We start from the raw sequence: 14,656 nt of genomic DNA on the forward strand, positions 1-14,656 counted from the left end.
TTAAAACGCACTATATTTAATATAAATATAATTAATTAATTAAAATAAAATATAATAAATTATATTTATTTAAAATAAATAAATTATAAATGCCTATTTAGAAAAATAAAAAAATAATATAAATTATTATATTAATTAATAATTTTTTATATATTATATATAAGTGGTATATAATACCTCACACACACACACATAAGTTTAATTTAAGTTTAAAATTTATCACATTTTTATTTAAATATATAAATAAATTTTATTAAAACAATTGACACTATATTTAATATAAATATAATTATTTAATTAAAATTAAATATAAATAAAATATAATAAATTATGTTTACTTAAAATAAATAAATTATAAATGCCTATTTGGAGAAAAAAATAATATAAATTATTATATTAATTAATAATTTTTTTATATATTATATGTAAGTAGTATATAATATCAGACACACACATATATATATATATATATATATATATATAAATTATGAACTTAAATTAAAATATGATAAATTTTAAACTTAATTGAACTTATATACATGTGACATTATATACCACTTACATAGTATATAAAAAATTATTAATTAATATAATAATTTATATTATTTGTTTTTTAATAGGCTTTCATAATTTATTATATTTTATTTATATTTAAATATAATTAACTAAATATATTTATATTAAATATAGAGTATATTATTTTAATAAAATTTTAAAATATATTTATATCAAATTAAAAATATTAATTATTTAATTTCATATATTATTATTATTAAAATAATGAAATAAGTATATTTAAAATCAAAATAATATAATATTTTTATTAAAAAAATTAAAGTTATATATAAATATATAAAGTTAAAACCGCAGTTGGTGACTACGGCTTTGACCATTTTAAAAAAAAGTCAAAGCCGTAGTCACCAATTACGGCTTTAAACTTAAAGTTAAAACCGTGGTTGATAACTACGGTTTCTAACCACTTTAGAAAAACGAAACCGTAGTCACCAACTACGGTTTTATGACGTGGCAGCTTATGGCACAGACGCATTAGATCGGACATTATTTTGAAAACAACTTTATTTTTTGGATTTTTTTTTAAAAACGCACTATTTTGGGTCAAAGCTCGGTTATATTTGCAAATAGGGGGTATTTTGACCTATATAATCAAATAACCCAAAAATAAAACAGAGTTTAGTGATGGTCCGTAAGACGTTAGGACATGCAGGCGCTGGTTGTGCCAAATTACTACTCGAAGTGTTTGTTTGAGAATAGAAAGAAAAGAGGAACTTCAGAACGGAACAATCATGGGAAGGGCGCTGTATCGCGATTTTGTGTGCCGAAAATTCATGCAATGGCTCCACTGAATCAGTAGCCACCGAGTTCGAACCAATTGCTTGAGTGAGTCCGTCATTCTCTCTCCAATCCCTAGAAATTAAAGCTCGTCGCCTCAGACAACATTCTTTTTTATCCCCTCAGCCCTATTTCCCCGTCAAACCCAGAACATCGAACAAGACATGGGTGGTGGTGAGCTGTTTCATAGAGGCCATAGAACCCAGACTCTCCCTCTCCTCCGCTCCTCACACACTCGGTATCTTTCTCTCTATCTGACCAAGCTAACAAACCCCATTCGCTACGTTCTTCGCGAACAGCGAATCCTCTTCTTCTTCATCGGAATCTCCATCTCTACCCTCATCTTGAACTCCTTTCCACCCTCCCATCACCAGATCCCTCCCCTACTTCTCCGGTCCGATTCCACTCATTCCACTCATCCCGTTTCCTACTATCACCATGCAGCAGGTGGAAAGGTGCTTCTAGGCCTCAAAAGGAAGGCCCTGAGAATCGTGGTCACCGGCGGTGCCGGGTTCGTCGGAAGCCACCTCGTCGACCGTCTCATCGCCCGCGGCGACAGCGTCATTGTCGTCGATAACTTCTTCACGGGTCGGAAAGAGAACCTCATGCACCATTTCGGGAACCCCATGTTTGAGCTCATTCGGCACGACGTCGTTGAGCCCATCCTCTTGGAGGTCGATCAGATCTACCACCTCGCTTGCCCCGCATCTCCTGTTTATTACAAGTTCAACCCCGTCAAGACCATCATATCCTTTCTCAAAACCCATCGTTTTGCTCCGTACAGATCAATGCGCTTTACCATTTCGTTTCTACTTTTTCTGTTTTTGTTTCTATAAAACACGAAAGACCACTTGTGGTTTCGGAAGCCATTTTGTTGCCGTTCCTTGATTTAAAATCTGGGGTTAACAAGACCAATGTGGTAGGGACACTCAACATGCTTGGGCTGGCAAAGAGGGTGGGTGCGCGGTTCTTGCTAACGAGCACCAGCGAGGTGTACGGTGATCCTCTGCAACACCCCCAGGTGGAGACATACTGGGGCAACGTCAACCCAATTGGTGTTCGGAGCTGCTACGATGAGGGGAAGCGCACAGCGGAGACATTGACCATGGCTTATCACAGAGGAGCTGGGATCGAGGTCCTTCTTTCTTTCTATCTTACAGTCATAATGAAGCAATTTTATGTATCTTTGAAATGGCGTTTCAGGTGAGAATTGCTCGAATTTTCAACACTTATGGGCCGCGCATGTGTATCGATGATGGTCGTGTTGTCAGCAATTTTGTTGCTCAGGCACTGAGAAAGGAGCCATTGACTGTTTACGGCGATGGGAAGCAAACCAGGAGTTTCCAATACGTTTCTGACCTGGTAAAACTTTTTTTCGCTTTTTGGCAATGTGAAAAATTGAATCATCTTTATCTTCAATTCTTGTTCATGTTATTTTTTTTTTCTCCTCTGTGGTTCCTCTTGCTGTGGTGGTGATCATTTTGTATAGTTTTATATTGCCCCTATCTTATTTGATTTTGTTGTAGGTACTCGACATAAATATCAATAATTTAACTTTTACTGTTCTGTTTTGTGGCTTGGAAAATTTGATCTGGAAATTAAAATGACAGAAAATGACTTCTGTTCGGTGTCTGGGAGAAGTTAAACCCATAAAATAGTTTTGTTTTGTTTTTTTTTCCAGATTTTGTTATGAAAATTGGGTGTTTTAGAACAATTTTGAGATGTTTTCACTTGTTTTAGAAGAATACTTTGGGTGTATAAAGTGGTGGAACTAGCAAATGGCTTGAGGGGGCAGCATCTAGCTATTCATCTCAGGTTCAAAAAATGAACAAAAAGTATTTGTTGTGTATTGGTAGCAAAGGAATTCTTTGATATATATATTTTTTTCAAATTTCAGGGGGTATATGCCCCTCGTTGGCATGCATTGACTCTGCCCTTATATAGTACCTTTATGGAAAATAAGGTGACAAAACTATTTTCCATATTTGAATTCTCAAAAATTTTGTTTCAGAGAATAATTGAGAACTTCTTTTAAGAACTATTCTCAAGAATTGTTTTTTGAGAACTATTTTTTGAAAATGTTGGAAACATGCCCATAGTGTCTCATTTATTATGGCTTGGCCCTTATGTGATGGATATTGATCCACAGATTTTTTTTTTCCTCTATATTTTCAAAGAAAGAGAATTAGCTGATAATCTACTTCAAGAAAGGCTTCTTTGTTTAATTTCTTAAGCAACTTTCTAAGAATTAATATTATAATTAATGATGTGTGGCCTCTTCCAACCCTTTTTAGTAGTCAATTGTATCTCCTGATTTTGATTGAAATCAAGGGTCCCTAGGCCATTGATTCAAAACTTCTTAGGCTGCTAACAACTTTTGGTAATTTTTTCTATGGTCTAGTAGAACCCATGACATGAAAATGATCTCTTTAGTAAATATTTTGTTTGTATCGTGGAAATTCCAATGTCTTCTGGTAAGCAAGCAGTGTGAACTGGTCTAGATATCCCCTGTTTAAAGCCATGCTGGATTGTCGGTTATAATATGCTATATGGTAGTTTTGTGTTTAAACGTGGAGATAATACTTTAAGGAGGTTTCAATTTGGTCTCTTTCTGTTTTCCATATCTTTTTATCACTTAATGCAATTATTTCATGGAGAGGTACCTAGAAGGTTTCTCCTTTGAGAGCTCTATATCATCACGGCTACTGAATTTAGATGTGCCTTAATTTTTGCGGGTACATTTGTAGTAGTCCTGAGTCTCACACCATTGCAAGGCATTCTTGTATTTCCTCATTAGAAACTTACCAGAAATCACTTGATCATCCTATATTTTCTTTTCATTCTTGTGAGTCATTCAAGGACCAGGAACCAAAAATGGGAAATGAGTAGAGGAAAAAGCAGGTGAAAAAATTTTCATAGATACATGATACATCCTGAATATGTGTGGTCCACTAGTCTTCATTGAACTTAGAGAAAATTGTCTTGAAAGTGGTACAAATATATAAGAGTTTAACCACAATCTGTGCTTGCACAACTCATTCTCTCTCAATGTTTCAGTTTTAAACGATTTGATCGAATGGGCAAGTGGGTTACAGGGATGTAATGCAACCAGTGAATATTGTTTGGTCTAGCATTTACTTTAAATGCTTTACATTTTTATGATCTCAAATCTCATTGTTTGTTGGGAGGTAAGATGTGGGGAAGGCTGTTGGTTTGTTTGCGGGGTAGTCTTGTCGCTGTCATGGCCACCGCACATGCTTAGTACAAATATTATTTATGTCAACAGAATAATTGATAAGAGATGAGGTGTTTTATGTCGGTAAACGAACAGGTGGAGGGTCTTATTCGGTTGATGGAAGGGGAACATGTTGGTCCTTTCAACCTTGGCAACCCTGGGGAATTCACCATGCTTGAACTCGCCCAGGTAGATTCAATGATTTGTGCATGTAATAGTATTTTTGTGTTTCAATTTTTACTTAGACAATTGGGATCCATTTCACTAGTAATTTGAGCCATGGACATTTGAAATCCTATATGGTGCAGGTGGTCCAAGAGACAATCGATCCAAATGCGAAGATTGAATTCAGACCCAACACAGAAGATGACCCACACAAGAGGAAACCGGACATCTCAAAGGCTAAACAGCTTCTGGGCTGGGAGCCATCTGTGTCCCTTCGCAATGGACTTCCTCTCATGGTTTCTGATTTCAGGCAGCGCCTTTTTGGGGATCGAAAGGAAGTTGGTGCAATCGCTTCTGTGGTGTCCAACTGAATTCAGAGTTGATTGAAGGGGCATGACAAAAGAAAATGAGAAATAAATATAAGAATAAGTGAGATTAGTGGAAGCAGCTTTCTTCACTCCGCTTACAGCAAAAATAATAAGGGTAGCAGCTGAACTCCAACCAACCTGAACCTACCACAGAACCGCACGCATCACTCACACAAGTCTCCTTTAAATAGTTGAAGAACTCTTACCCATTCTTGAATGTGTATAATTAATACACTGTTCTTCCTCCTATAATGTAATCTTCTCTTTTGATTTATCTAAAAGATGAGGACATCATTTTGCAATGTCAAACAGTCAGGAAAATTTGCCTCGTACTACTTGGTTCTTGTAATTTGAACAATTGAACCTATTGTATTTGAAGGTATCCCAAACATTCAAAAGATTAGTGAAAATGATTGACAGACAACTTCATGTGTATATATTATACACGTGTGTGTGTGTGTGTGTGTGTGTGTGTGTGTGTGTGTGTGTGTGTGTGTGTGTGTGTGTGTGTGTGTGTGTGTGTGTGTGTGTGATATATATATATATATATATATATATATATATATGAATTCCACACAAGATGAGTGAGGATTCATAATCATTCATGGCCATGGAGCACATGAGTTGTTTCAACTTTCTAGCTCATTCTCATATGTGTAAACATATTTTTAACTTGATAGATTCCATGGCAGTTAAAGGTGGAGTTCAGCTAGGCACACCTGACATGATCCACATCCATCACCACCCCACAACTCTCCCTCAGTTGGTCTCAAAACACCAGTTCAATTGTTTAAGAACGTGAGCTCCTCCTCAAAGACGATCACAATGCTCCCTTACTTCTGCACAAGTTAAAAATAAAATTATCCAAATACATATTAAAATATATCTTATTGGATAGCTTCCAAAAGATCAATAAAAAATGGCCACCCTCCGCACAATAGAATGTTGAACAGGGCCACTCACATCTCAATCCAATGTACCTTAGGCCTGGCCCAAAGTCCCAGACTGAAAATGGGAATTTCTTCTGGGCTGGTCTTAGATAATAGTATTGGGCCTAAAACACATAAAAACCCAGACACTTAGGTTTCGAAGCAGCCCAAATTTGACGTACATAAATCTTAACCCTAGCTTATCCTCCCTTTCTCTGCGGCGCAACCCCAATCTTAGGATTTTGTGAGTTGCAGAGCAAGGGACGCTATGAGTAGAGGCAGCGCAACGGGTGGGCCCAAGGGCAAGAAGAAGGGAGCCACCTTCACCATCGACTGTGCCAAGCCGGTTGAGGATAAGATCATGGACATCGCCTCGCTCGAAAAATTCCTTCAGGAGCGCATCAAGGTCGGCGGCAAGGCCGGTGCTCTGGGAGATTCCGTCACCGTTACACGTGACAAGAGCAAGATCACCGTCACCTCCGAAAGCAGTTTCTCTAAACGGTACCGCCTTCTCTCCTTCTCTTTTGGCTGGAGTTCTTCACTATCCTTTGTTTGTTTGGTACCCGAGAAATTATAGGAATGCAAATGAAATGTTGGAATCATAAGATAGGATTGCAAAACAATTTTTTTTTTTTTAATCTTTTTTTTTTTATGTTGTTAATAATTGTTCACTGAAAGTTTAAGGTTTTATTCAGCAAAATTTGGTTTCTATATGCTAGTGAATTGCCCCTACCAGAACGACACTTGCTTTTGATTATCATTTATCAGACAGACTTAAAATATGTTGTAAGTGTGAAATGGGGACTCTATGAAGGTTACTGTGGAGGAGCTTAGCCTTCTATGGTTGTGTTGAAGTGCTTCTCTTTCTTTTTATGTTGGATTTAAATAAAGGATTTCCAACTCCTAGCCTGGAACAAAATGGGTTTTATAAGACTGAGTTGTTTTTTGTTTATTGTCGGATGAAGCACTTATAATGGTTTTCCCCCCCTTTTATTTTCTTTTCTGTCGGAGGAACTTTTTGTTTTGTGATTGAAGGAGTTGGAAATCTAAGCAGAGACACTGCGCTCTCATCCTGATAGTTGAAATGATGTTAGATGCCAGATTAGTGTAGTCTGATGGGGTTAATGACCCAGAGTCCTGAAATAAGTTTTAGTGATCTTAATCTCTTGCCCAATTCTTTGGTATCTGGATCCTCCTATTCCAATTAGGGTAGTTAAACCATATGAAAAGATATCACTGGCTCATAATTTCGTGTAAAAGACGGCCCTTGAGGCCTGACTTAAGTGTTAAAGGGTTGGGGAGGTTCTAGGTTCAAGTCTCAATGAGGATTAAAAATTTACGTACCAAAAAAAAATAAAAATTTGTGTGTTAGAGAATGCAAGCAGCATCATATGTTCAAGGTGCGTCAAGGAATTCTACAAGGGGGGATTGGTTGTGTGTGTGTGATTGTGGATTTGGTGTTAAACCACATGCAAAGACGTCTTTCCTTATAAAAAAGGCGCAAGGCGTACCTAAGGCCCAAAAGGTTCATACACGGCTTAGGCGCAAAGCACAACTCAAGGCACGCCCTTGAGTGAAGTAAAATATCAAAATCTAATCTAATCAATAAAAACTTTAAGATTTCAAACATTTAAAAAAAGCATTCAACAAAAAAGTAATGAAATTTTATAAATTTCAATATACAAGGTGGGACATTTGGGTTGGGGATTCTAAGCTAAAGGATCTTTTCCCTTTGCTGTTCAGAATTGCAACTCATAATTCTGATGCAGTGGCTGACCTTTGGGGGAGACAAGGAGGTGGAGGCAGGGGCTGGGAGGTACACTTTAGAAGATCTTTCCAAGATTGGAAATTGGAGGAGGTGACTCGTTTTTTGGAACATATTTCTACAGTAAAGGTACAAGAAGGGGAGGATTCCTTAGTTTGGAAGATCGAGAGGAGGGGAAAGTTTAATGTCAAATCGTATTATAGGCCTTTAAGGGTTGAGAATAGCCTTTTATTTCCAGCCAAAGAGATTTGGGGGGTTTGTATGCCCCTCTAGAACTTGTTTTTTTGCATGGGAAGCAATTTGGGAAATTTTTTTAACAATAGACATGTTAATGAAGAGGGGTTGGTCCATGATCAACAGGTGTAGCCTTTGCAAAGACAATAAGGAATTGGCGGACCACATTTTGATTCATTGTGGTAAGAGAAGGGAGCTATGGACTTTGCTACTATCTTATTTTGGTTTGGTGTGGGTGTTCCCGACCTTAGTGAGAAATCTGCTTTTGGAATGGAAAGTTAAAGGCTAGGGAAGAAGAGGAGAGCGGTTTGAAGGTTGATGCCTATTTGTCTTTTTTGGTGTATTTGGGGAGAGCAAAACCAAAGAATGTTCTAAGAGGAAGAAATGTCAAATCCCTACTTGAAAAAACTCTTTTTTCGGTCTCTTCTAGAGTGGTCTCAGCAGTTTTTGGATTTAGACTCTCCCTCTTTTATGAATTTTTTGGATGATTGGCATGTTGATTAGCTTTTTACCTCTCTAGGTTTTTTCTTTCTTTTTGCAACCTTGTTTTGACTCTCTTTGTATATTGCCTGTATATGTAGGGTGTGCACCTTGTTTTGGCGTCTTTTCAATTCAAGTTGTCTTCGTCTATCAAAAAAAAAATCTAGAATAAAAGTATTTGAAAAGAAAAAATAAAGTAGACAAGGTGCACCCCTTCAACAAGTTGCATGTATTAACAAGCGAGGTGCTACAACTAGGGAGTGGTTGTGCCTTGGGCCTAAGTTCTTTTTAAGCGGGCCTTTTAAAACTATGCCTCTTTCTATTACTGAAGGGCAATCATGACCTACACAAGCGTTTTTTTGCCAAAGCTGCCATCAATTCCAGATTTGGGTTTGTTGTATTGGAGTACAATTTTGTTGCGAACTCCTTTTTTGAGTTTTTGAGAGTTAGAATTTGTTGTTTGTTTTTGCCCTTTTTTTTTTTTTTTTTTCTTGAGGTGTTTTGGGAATTTTCTTTAAATATTAAGTTGCTATGCTATACCTTATTGATTGAGGTGCTTTCAAGTCATATCATATCCCATCAAGCTAGCTTGCTTCCTTGCAATCTGTTAATTTTTTCCTAGATTTTATGTTTTAGTGTTTATGAGAAAATATATAAAAATAAAATAAAATAAGTGATAAGCTTCATAATAAGTTGATTTAAGTCACATAAAAATCATATTAATAGTTTCCCAAAATAAATGAAAAAACAAATTGAACTACATAAATTTTTTTGCTGTTGCAAAAAGTAATAATTTTACATTGGTTCTTTTTTGTTGCATGAAAAAAAATAATAATAAATTAGTTACATAATATTTTTTACTGTTCAAAATAATAATAATAAAAATACATAATTGACCTCTATTTTGCTACTTGAGAAAGGAAAAAAAAATACTATAGATTGAGAAAAGAAAAACTAATAATAAGTAGACAAATAAGTGATGTATGTTTCTATTTCCATTTGAAATTTGATAATGATTTAAATAGAAAGGAAAAAAATTCCACTTCCAACATTTTTAATTACACAAAAAGAAAAAAAAAAGAAGGGAAATTGAACTATAGGAAATGGGAAGGTAGAGCAAGTGGATTATTTGATGGCATCAAAAGGGCATCTAGTGTTGGGTTTGGCTCCACACACACTAAAACAGAGGGAAAACAGAGGGAAAGAGTTCAGGATAAAACAGAGTGGGGAGGGAGAGAGAGGAACAGTGCCAATGAGAGAATTGAAGATTAGGGTTCTTTTTTCTTTTTATATTCTTTTTTTATTTGATATTTGTTTTGAATTTTTTTTTGGGTACTTTAGCAACACCATTGAGGCCTAAGTGCAAGAAGCTCTGGTGCCTCCTCTGCTCCACCTTGATCCCTAAGGCATATGGCTATGGGGGTAGATGTTTTTTATCTTTTGCCTCAACATGATTTTGAGCTGCCCTGCACTGAAGCTCACCTTGACACACAAGAATGCCTTTAAAAACTTTGATTTTGAGCTCTTTTTATTTTTTGTTTTGTCATTATATTTTTTACAGGTATCTGAAATATTTGACAAAGAAATACTTGAAGAAACACAACGTGAGAGATTGGCTTCGGGTAATTGCTTCCAACAAGGATCGCAATGTGTATGAATTGCGATACTTCAACATTGCTGAGAATGAGGGTGAGGATGAAGACTGAAGATATGGACCTGTATTTACTTTATAGGTTTCTTTGTTCTCATTATGGTGGAATCTTCTTTGGTGAATTGTCTTTGTTCGTGGTTGCTTTTGTACTTTGTGGAACTTGAGATTTTGAAGTTTTGGTTATGCTCAACCATAAATTTACGTTCCCTTGTTGCTATATTTGGTTTGTTATATTGCTTACATTTGTATTTTAATTTTTTATGATTTAGTTTCTCACTATTGGTGAATGAAAGGATATTTGCCTTACACCCTTTAATGTCTGCCGAGGCCCTTTAATGTCATGAGCTATATAACATACTTACCAATGGAAGTATCTGATGAGCTGAAAACACAATCACATTGTTACAACTTTCAATACCCGTTGTGATTTCATTTAATGATGCACTCGACTTGCCGCATGCGTGCATACTTGCGCACACAGCACACTCTAAGTTGGCTTTCGAGTTGCAGTAGACCCTCAAAAGGTCTCTTGCCAGGCAGACCAACTGATACAATTGCCATTACATTGGATGGCCTAGGAGAAGATGGTATAAACATATCATCGCTCGATATCAAAACATCTATAGTTTTTGAATATTTGGTGTTCTTTTGCCATACCCTATCTGTAAGACTGGAATTACAGTTTAAATAACAATTTATGTTGTCATTTTTGGAAAATAAGAGTTTTCTTGTTATGGGTGGTTAACTGAAAGGTCAAGAAATGTAGGTGGTTTCCCTAAGAGTTCTTTATCATATGGAGACTTTCCTGGGATACGAAGTTATAAGATGATCAAGGCTGCGACTGTTACATCGGGGGATGGTGATGTAGAAAATGCTCACTGGGCCCATTTTTTTCTTTTGCTTATTATATTCCGAGAGAAGCAAGAAAAGGAAAAAGAGAAGAAAAATAAAGATTAAATTGTTTTTCTTTTGCTTATTATATTCCTAGAGAAGCAAAAAAAGGAAAAAGAGAAGAAAAATAAAGATTAAATTTGAGCTGAATAATTCAAGATTCAACCCGAGCAGGGTGGAAATTACTTAAATTACTCGAAACATGTAGTCCTCGTGGGTTTGATTTACTTTGAGGTGATTACAATCGTGGTTGGTTGGCCCAGGTAAAAACAGAAATTCTCTTACCAGTGTATGAATGAGAATCATTTCTTTATATTTGTTACAAAGAGTGCTCTCCATGAAACCGGTATTTCCCTTCTAGCATGCCATGATTGATGATTGCTTGGGTGGTCATTCGCTTGGTTTTCTCTTTTGCATTGGTCTAGTTGGGCCTGACACTCTCAAGGATTATCATTTTGGCAGTGGATGGTCAATGATGATCTAGGATCACAGCCCATCATTCTCAATTTTTCTTTTAAGTCCACTCCAGAATACCACTACCCGGCAGCAAATTCTTACTTTTTACAATTTTGCATCAAAAATTCAAATCTGTTTTCAAGAATAGTTTCTGAACAAGTTATTAGCTTCTTAAAGCTCATCCTAGAGAAATTTAAGGTGGAAAGGAGCTTCTTCAAAATGTTGTAGGATTTAAAATTATTTATATATTAAATAAAGATAATATTATTGACTTTACTTCAGATTTTTTTGAAAGAAATATTTTGCTCTAAAGTTACATTTACACAAAATAAATTTTTAAGATTCTATTTGGACTAATTTTGTTTGAAAAATAAATAGAGAAACTAGGAACATGTTATTTCTTCTATGGAACCTTTGTTTTGAATTATGTTTAATGAAAATTTTATAATATAAATAATGACCTTTTTGGCTTTCCTTTAGCTAAAAGCCTAAAATAAAGGGGAAAAACAAACCAAAAAAAATTAAGTGTATTAAAAAAGTTAAAGCTTTTTAAGAAAAAGTTGTACCAAATAAAACCCTAATCTTAAACAAATCAAAATCTAACATCTTTTGTGTTAGATGGGACGAATTTAGGGGAGATGAAATGCACGTGAAGCTTGAGTAGGCTAACTTGTTATTCAATTCACATTCATCCTGGACTGGTGTTCGAGTCGGTTTGAGGGGATCAACATCGATCACACAACATATATATGACTCAAACAAACGGCATTTGGGGTTGCAAAAATAAAAATAATATACGCCTTTAATTATTTAATACTTGTCGACTCTGCATGCTTTAGGGGTTGTATACAACTACTGTACTACATATATAGTGAAATTGCTTGCCCCTGAAAAGTGCCTCCAACCTTGAGTTGCCCTTTTTCCAATCTTACTTTCAGAAGGAACCTAACGTGTAATGTCAATGTGTATTAATAACATGCATGGTATGGGAGCTGAGAGCCTTGATTGTCCAACGTCATCGCTGTCATGAATGGAATAATATTTTTGTTTTCTCTGAAGTTGGCCTTGCCCAACATCTAACAATCAAGCTGGAGAGTTCTATATGACAACACAGGCATTAAGGACCAAGCTTTTGTACTCTTTTCATCATTAATTAAGTTGACTCAGCTCAGATCCAATCAATATGAATTAAAGGAAAATGTTACAAGAAATATCACAGCCAATCATTACATTTGTTTGTTGGTATATTCCAACCCAGAATGCCCCCATTAAGAAGCAAATTCAAGCTAGAATAACCTCCCATCCACAAAAACTTTGCAGTATGAAGAGGCTGCAGGGATCATTGAAATGATGAAAAAGGCTACTTCAATTGATGATGAGCTATGGACCACACCAATGCTCAACCTTTTGAAATGGAGTGAACAAAAAAATTGGGAAGTGGGTGAATCTTAAGCTAGTTGCAACAACTTGCATCACTGCAGAGCCCTCCCGTTGGTTGTGGAAGCTTTCAAATGAGGGGACTGAGTGGAAGCTTATGAAGGTTGGGGGGATAGGCAGGGAGTTTGCTAGCTTGTAGGGTGAAGCCCACCAATAAGGCGTGCATTCATGGCCAGCTTCATGATTTTGATGGGACAAAGAGAGGTGTGCTCTTTCTTGACTTCATATGCAGACCATGCATCCAGAGAGTGGGAGATCAGTAGGCTTTATCCCGAAGAGTCAAAAATAACTGCAGCCCCATGGCCTCCGCATCCCTATAAATTGGCTTCCAACTTATCACCAAATTATAGCTGCAGTTGCAATAATCTCTTTTATCCTATCAAAAGAGCTAGCGATGGCCTTAAAATCTCTTCTCTTTTTTTCCCTCTTAGTTGCTGTGGCTGCAGCCCCAGTGGCTGAGGCCCAACTCGGCAACATTATCGGCTCCATCTTAGATTTGATCCGTATTCAAGGGAATCTGTTTTGCACAGCCAACGGCAACATGGGTGTTAATGGCACCGCAACCCCAGTTTTCCCCAGTAAGTTATCCAAAATCATATAATCAACATTCCAAATAAGCTGCTTGATGAGCCCATTGAACTGGCTACATATTGTTCTAATGCATGTATTTACCCATGGTTTTTTGAGCTTCTGTAGCTACTTATATATATATGTATTTGCAAAATGTGTTACAATATCATATCATGTATTTTTTTTCACTTCTGATCACATTGTGGCATGGCCCATAATACATTCACTGTATATATTGTTTGCAGATGCTCCGGTGCAGTTGCAATGTGGAGCTGGAAATGTGATTTCCAGTGCAACAACCAACTCGGCCGGACTATTTTCTATACTCTTGGACCCATTACAGTTCCTTCTTTCTTCACTATTGACCAACTGCAACCTAGTGGTTAACACGCCACTGTCCACTTGCAATTCCGGGCTGCCTTCCTCTGGGGCTCTGCTATCGCCCTTACGACTCATAGGCAACACTCTCCAGGGGCCCTTGCATATCACCAACATCATCCCTGCTAACTTTGTATTCCTTCCCCACCTCTAGGTTCTAAGTAAAGCATTGAAGGGGTCACTCTCACTGATCTACTACCAATATACACCCTCTATATATGAATAAGGTTAATAGAACTACCAAGTCCTAGGGGTTTATCTTTTAAATTCCATCTGTGTAGATCAGTATTTCTCTTATGTAAGCTCTCTTCAAGCAGTGTTGGCAAGTAATAAACAATTATCTAATCCTGTTTGCTATAATTCTAGCTACTTGTATGACCAAAGTATCTCTGCCTCTCTTTCTTAAGGAGCCTATGCAACCAAGTGCCTCATTTGAAGGTTTAATTATATCAAAGGACCAAAAGAGTCGAGTGACAGGCATTTTTTTCTAAGCTTAATTAGAAGGCAATAATATTTTGCATTAAATTAACATATGAGAGATGTTTGACAAATGTAGTCATATAAGATTCGTGCTCCTGGCAGTGACCAGCATGGTATGGATGAAAGAATATGTTAGCTAAAAAGGTCCAGGGGGGCTCTTCTTCATGGCCCTGATCAGATGCATTGACACCACCTTCCTCAATCATACTTAAATTCTTATTTACAACACATATTTCTTCTGTAGAGAATATGTTTCTTGTAATAAAA

General features: G+C 36.5%; 3 protein-coding genes across 3 annotated transcripts; all 3 read left to right on the forward strand.

The window, feature by feature from the left end:
* The first annotated feature begins 1,203 nt into the window (after positions 1 to 1,203).
* Positions 1,204 to 5,516, forward strand: LOC100260209 (UDP-glucuronic acid decarboxylase 2). The gene is made up of 5 exons (XM_002269881.4): positions 1,204 to 2,096; positions 2,258 to 2,485; positions 2,554 to 2,712; positions 4,682 to 4,774; positions 4,894 to 5,516. Exons 1-5 carry the CDS (start codon positions 1,515 to 1,517, stop codon positions 5,119 to 5,121), a joined length of 1,290 nt encoding a protein of 429 aa, XP_002269917.1. The 5' UTR covers positions 1,204 to 1,514; the 3' UTR covers positions 5,122 to 5,516.
* A 695-nt stretch (positions 5,517 to 6,211) lies between these two features.
* On the forward strand, positions 6,212 to 10,483 carry LOC100260136 (large ribosomal subunit protein eL22z). The gene is made up of 2 exons (XM_002268905.4): positions 6,212 to 6,548; positions 10,088 to 10,483. The coding sequence occupies exons 1-2, from the start codon at positions 6,316 to 6,318 to the stop codon at positions 10,230 to 10,232; spliced, it is 378 nt and encodes a 125-aa protein (XP_002268941.1). The 5' UTR covers positions 6,212 to 6,315; the 3' UTR covers positions 10,233 to 10,483.
* A 2,818-nt stretch (positions 10,484 to 13,301) lies between these two features.
* Positions 13,302 to 14,269, forward strand: LOC100249967 (phylloplanin). Its single transcript, XM_002269043.4, has 2 exons — positions 13,302 to 13,539; positions 13,777 to 14,269. Exons 1-2 carry the CDS (start codon positions 13,356 to 13,358, stop codon positions 14,061 to 14,063), a joined length of 471 nt encoding a protein of 156 aa, XP_002269079.1. The 5' UTR covers positions 13,302 to 13,355; the 3' UTR covers positions 14,064 to 14,269.
* Positions 14,270 to 14,656: the final 387 nt, after the last annotated feature.

This window comes from Vitis vinifera, chromosome 5 (assembly GCF_030704535.1).
Source record: "Vitis vinifera cultivar Pinot Noir 40024 chromosome 5, ASM3070453v1".
In the NCBI taxonomy this organism is placed as follows: Eukaryota; Viridiplantae; Streptophyta; class Magnoliopsida; order Vitales; family Vitaceae; genus Vitis; species Vitis vinifera.

What these genes read in the sequence shown, in the direction of transcription:
- LOC100249967 (XM_002269043.4), top strand. Translation starts at nt 13,356, where the DNA reads ATGGCCTTAAAATCTCTTCTCTTTTTTTCCCTCTTAGTTGCTGTGGCT. An exon ending in CGCAACCCCAGTTTTCCCCA is followed by an intron (nt 13,540 to 13,776) that starts GTAAGTTATCCA and finishes TATTGTTTGCAG; the next exon opens with ATGCTCCGGTGCAGTTGCAA.
- LOC100260209 (XM_002269881.4), top strand. Translation starts at nt 1,515, where the DNA reads ATGGGTGGTGGTGAGCTGTTTCATAGAGGCCATAGAACCCAGACTCTC. An exon ending in ACAGAGGAGCTGGGATCGAG is followed by an intron (nt 2,486 to 2,553) that starts GTCCTTCTTTCT and finishes ATGGCGTTTCAG; the next exon opens with GTGAGAATTGCTCGAATTTT. An exon ending in TCCAATACGTTTCTGACCTG is followed by an intron (nt 2,713 to 4,681) that starts GTAAAACTTTTT and finishes GTAAACGAACAG; the next exon opens with GTGGAGGGTCTTATTCGGTT.
- LOC100260136 (XM_002268905.4), top strand. Translation starts at nt 6,316, where the DNA reads ATGAGTAGAGGCAGCGCAACGGGTGGGCCCAAGGGCAAGAAGAAGGGA. An exon ending in GAAAGCAGTTTCTCTAAACG is followed by an intron (nt 6,549 to 10,087) that starts GTACCGCCTTCT and finishes TATTTTTTACAG; the next exon opens with GTATCTGAAATATTTGACAA.